Genomic DNA, 14,023 nt, shown 5'->3' on the forward strand with positions numbered 1-14,023 from the left:
GTAGGGACATGATGCAGGACATCACAGGATGACATCCATTTCTTAACTCTATGCTTATTCTCTTTATTATTCTTTTACTTCAAGTGTTGGGCCTCTTTCAGAGGAAGACAGAGGGATGAGGTAAGAGTGATTACAGCATACTCAATTTCAACTATCTTTTATCACAGTGTATTTTGAATGATTTTAAGTTACCTACAATGATATCTATTTATCATTTCCCTTTGAAAGTCTCTAATGCAATCCATTTTTATCTCTAAACTTTTCCATTTTTGCCTCTTTCTTTTAAGTCATCTTTTTCTCAGAAATGAGTGATATGTGCATCCAGCAAAACTATAAAGTAAAAAAAAATAGGAAATTTCTATAAAAGATAATTTTCTTCATAGCTAATGAATTAGCTCAGTCCAAAAAGCTATTGTGCTGAGCACTGGGTTATTGTCCATTTGTCTCTTTGTAGCAGTGCCAGCAGTCAGGTGAGAGAAAGAGCATTGGAGTATGCTGTTGAGCTTTCACAAAACTAGGATCACTCTTCTCATGACCCAGAGAGTCTGCCTTCTACCCTGAATTCAAGCATTTTTCTCTGCCATACAGCATATCTTTTTGTCATCAAAGTATAATGCAGAACATTATTTTGCCATTTAGGTAGTAGGGACCTTTAAGCCATGGAAAGCAAAAGTTGGTGCTTAATCTTGCCCCAGACCTCTTTCCTCCTAAATCTAAACAATAGTGAAATGTAATCTTGCATAGCTCAGCATAGCCCGTACCTCCAACACAAATGGATAAGAAAGCTTGCAATATAATTGCTTTAGATAATTATGTTTATACCAGAGACCAGGACACCTGGTCTGATTTGTGTGATCTCTTACCCGTAATAATGGGGTGCTTGGGTGCTTGTGCTTGTGCCCCGATTTCCCCCTAGTCTCAGAAACACTGTCTCTAACAACCATTCCCCAGCCCAAGGACACTGTGCCTAGCAGTTATTCATGCATGGGCCTCAGCATGACCCTTATCTCTCTCCCTGGTACAGCTACACAGAGCTGGGCTGCTCAGGCCCCAGCCCTCAGATCATGTCTCTGGAAGCCTCCCAATTCCTCAGTAAGTTCCTGTGTTGTGAGACAGCTTTCCCTTGTTGCAGAGCATTCTCTCATCAAGACAGAGGGAGAGGGGTGTCCTTGACCAGCCCAAGGACTCTTCCTCCTGCCAGACTCCAAAGATCCATCCCCCTCCCTGTCCAGTATACTCCCTGTGCTTTCCCAGGCATAGCCCCCAAACACACCTGCACCTTTGGATTACCTCATCAGTGTTCCTGGCATTTCTTTCCCATGCTCTTTTCCATATAAACCCTAGCTCGACCCCTGATCGGGGCTGCTTGATTTGGATGTGCATACCTCTGGCAGCCGCGCACTAATAAATCCACATCTTAAATTACGTCTGGGTCTCGCTCGCTGATTTCTCAGTACAACAAAAGTATAAGAAGGAATAGTGCTTGTTTCATGGGGCAGGATAATCTCCCTACAATGGACAGCGGCTCTTCTGAGCTTTCCAGTTTTTAAATGATAAAATGGAAACTATATATGGTAAAATCTACCTCCACCCCAGAAAGTGATCTGATATAATAGATGTGGCAATCTGTCCTAAAATCTTTAATTTAGTAAGCTGGTTATTTTGAGATCTCTTTTGTGATCCCAAAACTTTTTTCCCCCTAAAAGCACAATGGCATATGGTGAGAAGAGGGAATCCTTATCCTCAACTATAGGACTTAGAGAAGTGGAGGACTACCAAAGTTACCATCATTATTTAAAAAAAAAAAAACATTCATCTGTACCGTGTGAAAGTGAACATTTCTGTGGTGATGGTGATATTTTTCTTGGTGTCACTGTTGAAGATATAGTAGTTTTGAGGAATTTTGGAAAGTGATCATGGCATAAAACAAGGGGCATTAATAAAACTTTTTTACATGAAAATGATGCCAAAAATAAAATGAACTAGAATTCACTTTCAACTGGAAAATGATACAATCACTTTCTATAAAGTCTACAGACTGTTTTCTTTATTTTTCTTAATTTATTTCACCATTTCCACAACTCAGAAAATGTAAGGCCATTCTATTTGCCTATTAAACCCACAACAAACTGGGAGTTAATGGTTAGTATGAGAAACTACAGTTGCACTTGTTCCAGTTACCTATTGAGTGAACTCAAAACAATTTTCTTCACTACAAATTCTAGAATTAGAAACAAGAAGATTGCTAAACAGGGTCTTGAGATTCCAGGGAAATACTGTGATTCTAGGGTCTAGGAATCAAGACCACCAGTCCAGCCTTTGGAAGAAGCAGAACCTCACAGGATTCATGGTTCTCTATTTTCTCATTGACTAGCTGATCTGAATGTGAGGAATAGGGCAAGCAGTATATAAAGGTAGAGCCAGGAATATGCTTGAGCAGATTTTAAGTTGGTCATGAGAGCAGATTGTTGAATTTTCAGAAGGAGTACTTACGGCTCAGAAATTAGAAAATACTACAAATCATGGCCAGACTTCTTGTTATATTGATAGTCTAGACTTTGAAAAGTGATGAAGAAAAATTTTAAAAATCAGATTAAACTTAAAGTGCATCATGCACATGTTTTTCCTCCCCCTAGAGAGCTGGTTGTTAAACATTTACCAGCACACCATTAAGTAGTACCCCCAATCTTGAGACTAAGATATAACCTGCCTTCTGGACAATCGTTCTACATCATAAAACATACTAATTTTGAGGGAAATGTTATTCATTTCACTTAAAACACTCAATCAAGAGACAAGAAATATGAAATAAGAACCTTATACATACACTGATAAAAATTTGTCCAAAGCTAGTAACTTTCTTTGAATTTTTTTTTAAACCACATCTGTGTCTCATTACTGTCTCAGGCTTCCTGGCGTTCTTGAGTGATTTCATTTGGTTATGAGATCCACAAAGCATGCCTTCCAGACCAATTCACCATAGTGGTTTGGCTAGGAAAAAAGCTTTCTGAGTTCACTAGACAGCTATTTCTAAGGATCTGGAATTCACCTGTTTGTATTAAGTTACTGAATTTAGTGAATTGTCTTCCCAAATAGGAAATGGTCTAGTCAGCTAACTAGGGAAGTGTCACCTTGCCATTTGGGAGGTTAGAGATCTCCAACTCTATTCCCTCAGAGTCCTCTTGCTGCCATCTGCCCAATGCTATCAGATGGTTCCTTGTATTCACTATGCTCCCCAAATATTACCTCTAGGTCAATTCTCAATATTTCAATCTTCACTTTACCTGTTTCCCCTTGTAAAGCCTGTATACCTTCAATACCTTTCCCTAGAGCCCTAAGTCATTAGAATTACATAAGAGATATTAATTGGGCTCAGGTATTAAATGGATTATGGCAGTTTAGTTCTACCCCTCATAGCCCCTTTAACTTTACTGAGACTTCCATCTCCCTAAGATAAAAGAGTCACATGAAAATTTTGGGAAGCTACATATGGTTATTAGTAAAGAAATAATTGGCAGCAAAATGGTTCTGTTGATCAATCAAATCATAGTCCATCGCCAGCTGTGTGGCACTATGTGTCAACTTTCATTCCATGAATTCCTAATTGGTGACTGAAGTGGATTCTTATGCTATGTCACTGTATGGCTGAGTAGCTAATCAATAGTAGACTAGATAGCTAAATAATTAAGTAATGCCATCACTCAGTCAATTAGTAACAATGATGGAAAGAATAACAAGCATAACCTGTTCCTTCTGTTTTTAATGTGCCCCTTAACTATTTTTGGGTTTCCTTTTGGAACTCATTTCTGAGAAAAGGATGACTTAAAAGAAAGAGGCAAAAATGGACAATGAACAATGTTTGAAGACATAGTCCTACCTACAGTCTTTCTATGGAATTCTGCACTTTCCAATTTTTTTAAAGAAGGGCTATGGAAAATGGGAGGAATAATTAAATACATTTCTAGTTGGGGCATCTTCAAAACCATTGGCCAAAGACTGTAGCAGATGTGTTGCAGTGTTTAAGTGGCTGATAATCTTTGTTGTGGATAGCAGAAGTTATGAAGGAAAAAAGGAACAAAAGACTTCAGAACGTATGTAATACTTAATAATCTAATACAGGGTAGTTTTGAGGGCTTCATTCAAACTTTCTTAGAATTATGGTTGATAAAGTCAGAAAAAAAAGCTCATTTTTAGACATCCCCATGCTTCTGCTACTTTAGATATAGACTGAGGAAGAATTTAAGAAATTCATGGCTACCTGAAAAATAAATTTCTAGGCCAGAATAGCAAATTCTTTAAGGAGTTCCAAGGCCCCATTGTCACTTTTAAAATTATATAGAACTACATACTACTGCATGTATGTGTATGTGTGTATATGTATGTATGTATGTATGTATGTATGTATGTATGTATGTATGATTGTCTTGCACAAAGGAAATGCTCTGGTCAGCCAACTAGTGAAGCATGACCTTGCCATTCAGGAAGCTTGGGGTCTTACAGAGTTTTCTTGCTGCCATCTGCAAATGTGCGTGTGTTTCTGTATACATATGTACATACATATACACACATACATATATGTATATACATATGTGCATGTATATGTATAAACATATATGTATGTATATGTATCTACATATAAATGTATATATATAATCGCAAAACTAAACTCATTTTGAATCTAAGCAAAATCTCAAGTTCAAGTCACTAGGTCAAGAAGAATGACATCTTTGGGTTCTGAAAAAAATGGATAAATTTGATATATGTGTATATGTGATTATGTGTATGTGTGTGTGTGCCTGTGTGTGCCTGTGTGTGTGTGTGTGTGTGTGTGTGTGTGTGTGTCTATTTGCATGGTTAAACTGGAAGTACATCTAGAATCAAAGTGGCACCTAGGAAACACTTGATTACTGTCCATGCAGTGCTACTATTGACCTATATTTTTCCCCTTGATGATACCTCAGTTGACTCTGATGATTGAGGGGAATTTCTGCTTTTTCTTGTCCAGTGTTTGGAAACATAAAGCTCAGAGGTACTAAGTGACCTGTTATCTATGCCATTTTTCTCTTCCTCATCTCCTACAGCTTCTACCAAGGCCATCTCTTGAATCTGTTGATCAAGTTCATGGATGTCAGTTTCTTCATCTGAGGAGCAGTCTGTACTATAATCAATCTCTTCCATGCAAGGAGGCTCGTCATCCAGTTCCATGTCAGTGCTGCTGCTACCACTGCTCTTGCCACTGCTGCTCCTGCCACAGGTTCAACCAAGAACAAATAGGAGGTGGTGAAGAAATAGACAAGAATACAACAGAGACACAAAGAGACAAAAAAACCCCAGAGAAACAGAGACAGAGAGTCACAGAGAAACAGAGAGACAGATAGAGAGAGAGAGAGAGAGAGAGAGAGAGAGAGAGAGAGAGAGAGAGAGAGAGAGAGAGAGAGAAGAGAGAGAGAGAGAGAGAGAGAGAGAGACAAAGGGAGGGAGGGAGACAGACACACAGAGAGAATGTTATCCAAAAGAAATGCTTTCTAGTGAATCAAATAAGAACCTAGATTATAATTCTAATTGTTCCTAATGCACCAAAAGAAATGAATGCAATCTACTTAAACTCCTAGGTCCTCACAAGGTCTATCTGTCATTGTGTTAGCAGAGAATACAAACTTACCAGTTGTCAATCTTATAAAACCCAAGAAGCATTTATTAATAACCTACTATGTTTAAGGCTATGTACCAGTCCAATGGTGGGGAATGTGTGGCTTTCAAGGTCCTTGGGTGTGGCCTTTTGACTAAGTTGAAGTTTTACAGAACAAATCCTTTTATTAAAAATGTTTATTCTGTGAAGATTGGATTCAGTCAAAGGACTGCACTTGAAGACCTAAAGGGCCACATGTGGCCTCAAAGCTAGAAGTTCCCCACCCCTGTACTAGACACTGAGGACATAAAAACAATACAGAAAATAATACTAGGATTATAGATCTAAAGCTAGTTGGAACCTCAGGGGCTATACAATCCAAACCCCTCATTTTGTAGAGCATTATAAGGTCACATAGCCAGTGCTAGTCATCAGACATTTATTAAGCACCTACTATGTGCCAGGCACTGTAATAAGTGTTGAGTATCAGTTGTGTGATTGGGACTCAGCTCCTCCTAATCCTTATTCAAGGCCTTTTTCACTGTACTACACACAAGAGGCTGGTAATACTGGGCATAGAACATGGAATCCTGAGAAATGGAAGCAAAGGAGTGAATGCCAGGTAAAGGGGACAGCTTACAAAAAAAGGTGATGCATACTTCTTTGTTGCCAATAAAATTTATATTTATCACTTCTTCCTAGCCCAAAAAATCTTATACCTGATACACCACACATTTTGGCAAAAATTCAACCAATTTTACATCTAAGCAATTTTATTAATAAATTTGAGTCACTAGGTTAGGAAGAATTATATCCTTGGATACTAAACAAATGGTTGCATTTGATTAGAGTATTATCCTTAGTGACATTTTAGAACCTGTGGAAACAGGGAGACATATTACCAAATTGGAGAACAAATGCCTTAATTTTCATAAAAGAGAAAAGAATGCACTCTATAAGCTATGATTATATGATTATGACATCAAATCTTATCAAAATTCTAGAATATGCTATGAGATTTGGTTAGTAAACCTCTCAAAATGGAAGCAGAGGTTATGAAGATCCCACATGACTTCATCAAAAACAAATCAAGGCAGAATAATTTTATTTTATTTTTAACAGTTTTTGACAAGTTAAAGTGGTTAAAAGGAAGAGCACCAGAGTTATAATTTATTGGTATTTTAGCAAAGCATTTGATAAAGTGGACTGATAGTGGAAGTACACAGATTAAAATGTAATTGACAAATAAGTTAACAAAATAAATAGAAATATAATAAAACATAGGTAATATTTCATTTTTAAAACTAAGTCAGGAAGATGGTAATGAGAAGCCAGGAAGTTGCCCGAGCTCTCCCCAGTTTTCTTTGAAAACAACATTAAATCAAACCTCTAAACAGATTATGGAGCAACAGAACTCACAAAAAGATGGAGTAATACAACTTTCCAGCATAAGATAACTTATAAGGACTTCAAGAAAGGTCTGTCTTACTTGGGCAAAAAGGGAATGAAGCCAGCATAGATGGCATCTGGGCAAGCCAGTAGGAGGCTCTTAGGCACAGCACAGATCAGTAACCTAGGTTGCTCTGTCCTGACTCAACAGGCTGGTGACACAGCAGGCCAGCTGTGAGTCCTCCAGCCCAAGTACAGAAGGCAAACTGCCAGCCTCAGAGCCCTGGCACACTAGATGTGACTAGTTCAGGCCACCCTAGCACAGTTAGCAAGACACCAGTACCTGAGGATATAGCATGGAAATCCAGTGAGAAGGCCCCTGGCTTTCAGCACAAGAAACTTGGGACAGTTACCCCAGTGCCCCAGGATCAGAGCTCAACTTTTAAAAATGAACAAAACACAAAAAAGAGCCTTGACCAAAGACAGCTACTATGGTGACAGGGAAGATCAAAACAAAAACTCAGAAGGACAATCATGTCAAAATGCCTACATGTGAAGCCTCAAAGGGGAATATGAATTGATCTCAAGCCCAAAAAGTCTTCTTGGAAAAGCTCAAAAAGGATTTTAAAAATTAAGTGAGGTAGAAGAAAAATTCAGAAAAGAAATGAGAGTTATAGAGAATTATGAAAAAAAGAGTAAACAACTTGGAAAAGAAAGCACAAAAATTGACTGAAAAAAAAGACTCCTTAAGAAATACAATTAGCCAAATTGGGGTGGGGGAGGAATTCCATTGAAGTAAACAACTCCTTTAAAAGCAGAATTGGCCAAGTGGGAAAGGAGGTACAAAAGCCTACTAAAGAGAATAATTCCTTAAAAATTAGAATTGGGCAAGCAGAAGCTAATGATTCTTTGAGACATGAAGAATCAGTCCAACAAAATGAAAACGTTGAAAAAAATAGAAGAAAATATAAAATAACTCATTGGGGAGAAAAAACTGACCTGAAAAATAGATCCAGGAGAAAAAATTTAAGAATGATTGGACTACCTGAAAACGATGGTCAAAAAAAAAAGGATAAAATTATCATGGAAAAATCTACCAATCACCTCCAGAAAGAGATCCCAAAATTAGAACTCCAAGGAATATTATAGCAAAGGAGAAAATACTGCACAGAGCTAGAAAGAAACAATTCAAGTATCATGGAGTCACACTCAGAATTACACGGAACTTAGCAGCATCTACCTTAAATGATCAGAGGGCTTGGAATTCAATATTCTTAAAGGCAAAGAAGCTTGGATTACATCAAGAATCAACTACCCAGCAAAACTGAGTGTAATCTTTCTTGGGGAAAAGATTCCAATGAAATACGGGACTATCAAACTTTCCTGATGGAGATACCAGGGCTGAACAGGAAATTCAATCTTCAAATATAAAACTCAAGAGAAGGATAAAAAGGTAAACGGGGGGAGGGGGGAAAAGCATGTTATCAAATGAGATGAAATGGCTTACATCCCCACACAGGAAGATGATAAATGTAACTCTTGAGAACTGTATCTTTATTAGGGCAGTTACAAGTATATATATACTCCACACACAGAGAAGGTATGGGTATAAGTTGACTTTCATGTGATGATATTAAAAAAAAAAAGAACTAAGAGATAAAAAAACCCAGGAAAAGAACAAATTAAAATCACCAATTGAATACCAAGTTAGAAATTCTGAAAATCAAAGGAGAGATTAATAAATTTCAAATTAAGAAAACTATTGAACAAATAAATAAAACTAAGAGCAAGTTTTATGGAAAAAAAACCAATAAAATAGATAAACCTTTTGTTAACTTACTTAAAAGAGAGAAAGAAAAGCAAAATACCAGGGTCAAAAATGGAAAGGATGAATTCACCACCAATGAAGAGGAAATTAAAGCAATTATTATAAATTATTTTGCCCAACTGTACGCCAAGAAATCTGAAAATCTGAGTTAAATGGATGAATATCTACAAAAATACAAATTGTGTTAGTTAACAAAAGAGAAAATAAAATACTTAAATAGCTTCATTTTAGAAAAAGAAATTAAAGGAGCCATCAAGGAACACCCTAAGAAAAAAAATCCAAGGCCAAATTCATTTACAAGTGAATTACATCTGACATTTAAAGAACAACTAATTTCAATATTATGTAAACTATTTGGAAAAATAGGTGAAGAAAGTGTCCTGCCAAATTCATCTTATGACACAAATATGGTGCTAATACCTAAACCAGGAAGATCCTAAACAGAGAAATAAATTTATAAACCAACTTCCCTAATGGATATTGACGCAAAGTGTTTAAATAAAATATTAGCAAATAGGTTACAGTAATTTACAACAAGGATAACATATTATAATCAGGTGGGATTTATACCAGGAATGCAGGCCTGATTCAGTATTAGGAAAACTATCAGCAAAATTGACCATATCAATAATAAAACCAACAGAAATCATATGATTGTCTCAGTAGATGCAGAAAAAGCTTTTAACAAAATATGATACTCATTCCTATGAAAAACACTAGAGATCATAGGAATAAATAGTATTTTCTTTAAAATGATATGCGGTATCTATCTAAAATCATCAGCAAGCATCATATGTAATGGGTATAAGCTAGAAGTGTTCCCAATAAGATCAGAGTTGAAACAAGGATGCCCATTATCACTATTATTGAATATTGTACTAGAAATGTCATATTTAGCTATAAGAAAAGGAAAAGAAGTTGAAGAAATTAGAACAGGCAACGAGGAAACAAAACTATCACTCTTTTCAGATGATATGATGGTACACTTAGATAATCCTAGAGAATCAACTAAAAAGCTACTTGAAATAATTAACAACTTAAGCAAACTTGCAGGAAATAAAATAAACCCACATAAAGCATAAGCACTTCTATGTATTACCCATAAAGCCTAGCAGCCAGAGATTGAAAGAGAAATTTCATTTAAAATAACTGTAGACAATATTAAACATTTGGGAGTCTACTGCCAAGAGAAACTCAGGAACTATATGAACACAAATTATAAAACACTTTTCACACAAATGAAGTCAGATCTAAACAATTAAAATATGTTAATTGCTTATGGATAGGCTGAGCTAATATAATAAAAATGATAATTCTACCTAAATCAATTTACTTATTCAGTGCTGTACCAAACTACCAAAAATTATTTTATATAGATAGAAAAATAATAATAAAATTCACCTGGAAGAACAAAAGGTCAAAAACCATGAGTAAATTGAAATATTAATGCATAGTTGGTGGAGTTGTGAACTGATCCAACCATTATGGAGAGTAATTTGGAACTATGCCCAAAGGACACTTAAAATGTGCACACTCTTTGATCCAGCAATACCACTACTAGTTCTGTATCCCAAAGAGATCACAAAAATATTTATAGCAGTTCTTTTGATGGTAGCAAAGAATTGAAATTGAGGGGATGCCCATCAATTGGGGAATGGCTGAACAAGTTTGGTATATGAATGCAGTGGAATACTATTGTTCTATAAGAAATGATGAACAAGTACATTTCAGGAAAACCTGAAAAGACTTATATGAACTGATGCTGAGTGAACTGAGCAAGAAACAGAGAACACTGTACACAGTAACAGCAACATTGTGTATGATCATCTATGATAGAGTTAGCTCTCCTCTGCCATGCAATGATCCAAGACAATTCCAAATGATTCATGATGGAAAATGCTATCCATATCCAGAGAAAGAACTACGGAATCTGAATGCAGATCAAAGCATGCTATTTTCACTTTGTTTGTTTTTTTCTCATGGTTTTTCCCTTTTGTTCTGATTCTTCATTTATAACATAACTAATGTGGAAATATGTTTAATATGATTGTACATATATATCCTATATCAGATTGTCTGCTCTTTTCAGGAGCAGAGAGGGAAGGGATGGGAGAAAAAAATTGGAATTCAAAATCTTACAGAAATGAATGTTGAAAACTATCTTTACATGTAATTGGAAAAATACTATTAAGTGAAAAACATTTAAAAAATTAAATCCATCATGATATGGCTCAAAACAATAACAAGACAAAGCAAAACAAAACAAAGACCACTGTCAGTATACACTACGCAGTAGACACTTCTATTATTCTTCTGGACAAAATGTAGAGATATGAGCTATGTCATGGTAAAATTAAATGAATTCAGAATTGGTTGTCTGACTAGAATTAAAAAGTAGCCATTAATTCAATGTCAAAGTAGAAGGTGTCTATTGAAGGGTCTGTCACATCTGTGGTTGGCCCAATGCTTTTTAATACTTCTGTCATTGACTTACATAACCACATAGATAATATGATTACCAGATTTGTAGGTAACCCAACACTAAGAGGAATAGTCAACATATTGGATGACATATAACAAACTCAAAATGAAGTTGATGTTGAGCCAAAACTAATAAGATGAAACTTAATGGCTATAAAATCTAAGTTCTTAATTTTGTATCTAAAAAGAATCCTTCTCACAGATGCAATATAGGGAAAACAAGATTTTTTTTTTGGGAGGGTCTAGGCAATGGGGTTAAGTGACTTGCCCAGGGTCACACAGCTAGTAAGTGTTATGCATCTGAGGCTGAATTTGAACGCAGGTCCTCCTGAATCTAGGGCCAGTGCTCTATCCACTGGGCCACCTCGTTGCCCCCAGAAAACAAGATTTACTAGCAGTTTTCCTGAAAATATGATCCAGAAGATCGGTTTACTGAAAACTCGATACAAAGAGAGCGAGATGGCAGCCAAACACGCTAATGAGGTCTTGGACTACATTGAAAAAAAGGGGAATGACAACTTCAATACCCTCTGCTTTGGTCAGACCCCTTCTGAAGCATTGTGGTTAGTTTTGGGAACCAACTTTTAGGAAGAATACCAATGGGCTAAAGAGTATCCAGAGAAGAACAGCCAAGAGACTAAAGAGTTCATGTTTTATGAGGAGCAGTGGAAGGAAATAGGAATTTTTAGCTTGAGGGAGAGAAAATTGAAAAGGAGACATGTTAGCTATCTTTAAGTATTTGTTCTTCTTTGTACCAGATGACAGTGCGAGGAAAAATGATCAGAAGTTATAGAGGTAAATTTAGGTTTGTGGTAAGAAAAAGCAACATCAACAATTCTGACCCCCCCCCCACACACACACTTAACAATTAGATCTACTCCAAAATGGAATGGGTTGCTTCTGAAGGGAGTGAGATGATGACTTACTGTGTTTGTGGTGGAAAAGATTTTTCATCAGGTACAGAAAGGAGTGGTTAATGACTGAAGTCCCTTCCAACTCCTATTTCTTGTAATTCTGTGATCAGCCCAAATGATCCTCATTGTCTCATGGCCATGTGGATTTGCAGATTTTAGATCTCACACAAATATGAAGCAGACACTCATCTGATTTTGGCCTCTGAGTGATGATCTTCTACACCAGTGGTGTCAATCTCAAATTGAAAGGTGGACACTAAGCCATCATAATGAGTCCTGCAGGATGCATACTGACTTAGTTTTTAAATGAAATTTATAATTTATTGTATTTCTATTTATTTTGTTAACTATTTCTAAATTACATTTTAATCTCTACACTTGCACTGCAATCTGCCAGCAGGAGTGTTTTTGAACCTTGGCTCTACACCATGGGTTCTTAACTTTTATTCTTTTGTCAGTTGGAAGTTTATGGGCTCTTTCTCAAAATAATGTTTCTAAATAAGTAAAATCAAATTAAATAGTTATAAAATAAATTATATTGAAATAGCTATCTATCTATCTATCTGTATCTATACATTTAAATTACAGACCCCCTGGTTAAGAACCCCTGCATCTTGATCATATTTTCAACAATTAGATGGAAAATTTAAGATACAACTTCCATGGGATTGACTGAAAGCCTCTACATAATTTTCCTTTGAAAATCACTTAGACACCATTCACCTATGTATAGAGAATTATAGGGCACTATACAAACAAAAATGATTCATCTATGAGGATGAATTGCTTGGGACTTGTTAATGCTATCTCTATCCTCAAGCATTTGTGTATGTATTTATCTACTGTATACTTATCTTTAAGTAGCATGAGTATACCTAGTTGTAGCCCAAACAACTAAGGGTTTGGGGATAAGCTGTACACCCAAAAGAGAATATATGCACCTTGGAGGAAGGGAGATTTTTCATGTTGTCTTTACAGCCAAAATGTTAGCCCAGTACCCTGTTTACAGTAGACATTTAAAAAATTCTCATTGGATTCAACAGGGACTGATCTCTACTTAGCTCCCTCTTCATAGTCGACAGGTACTCCATGAAGGAGGGAGAGATGAGAAATGATAGGCTGCTGGTTAGTGACCCTTAAGAAGTGGTACTGAGGCAGTTATTTGTTAATGTGATAACTGTCTTAGAGAGGTCTGTTACCTTTGCAAGGCATACTTCTAGGGCATTACAGAAAACACCTCAAGATTATCAAGCTGGAGGATTACTACGCACTTTTGGTGATTCAAGTGATATTGCCAGGAATCAAGAAATCATTACTATAGATTTGGAAGTTTTGCACAAGAAACTGAAGATTTTAGAAAAATTAATGGCATCTTCATTCTTTCTATCAATAACAGACTTGGCTAGCACAAAGAAACAATTTCTAAAGAAAAAGGAAGATTTTAGAAAAGAACAGTGGGTAAAGAAGAACACTGAAAGTTGATGGGCTTCCTAAACCACTGTTTACTTCATAAATTGGATTGAGATTAAATTTAGATTACTTTATCACAACACAATATAGAGAAATAGAAGGATGTAGACCAGGTATGGGGTATACCCAAAAGTAATTAATAAGAGTGCTTCCCTAGTGTGTTGTGAAATTATCCAAAAAAAAAATCCTTACATTGTAAAGAAAGTAGGAGAAAAATGCCTAAACATATCTTGGTATAATATCTATGTAAGAGAGATTGGCTTCACCGTAGGAAACAGAGTAGTAGAGATACATAGAAAATAACAGGAGACA

At 36.2% G+C, this 14,023-nt stretch overlaps 1 protein-coding gene across 1 annotated transcript in view; it reads right to left on the reverse strand.

The window, feature by feature from the left end:
- Window positions 1-14,023, reverse strand: part of AGBL1 (AGBL carboxypeptidase 1) — a 910,143-nt gene that overhangs the window by 43,387 nt on the left and 852,733 nt on the right. Inside the window, exon 22 of the mRNA XM_020963428.2 lies at window positions 4,957-5,239. Coding sequence (XP_020819087.2) covers window positions 4,957-5,239 — 283 coding nt within the window. The remainder of the gene's footprint in view (window positions 1-4,956; window positions 5,240-14,023) is intronic.

The sequence above is a fragment of the Phascolarctos cinereus genome, unplaced genomic scaffold (genome assembly GCF_003287225.1).
Source record: "Phascolarctos cinereus isolate Bilbo 61053 unplaced genomic scaffold, phaCin_HiC Scaffold_3;HRSCAF=262, whole genome shotgun sequence".
NCBI lineage: Eukaryota > Metazoa > Chordata > Mammalia > Diprotodontia > Phascolarctidae > Phascolarctos > Phascolarctos cinereus.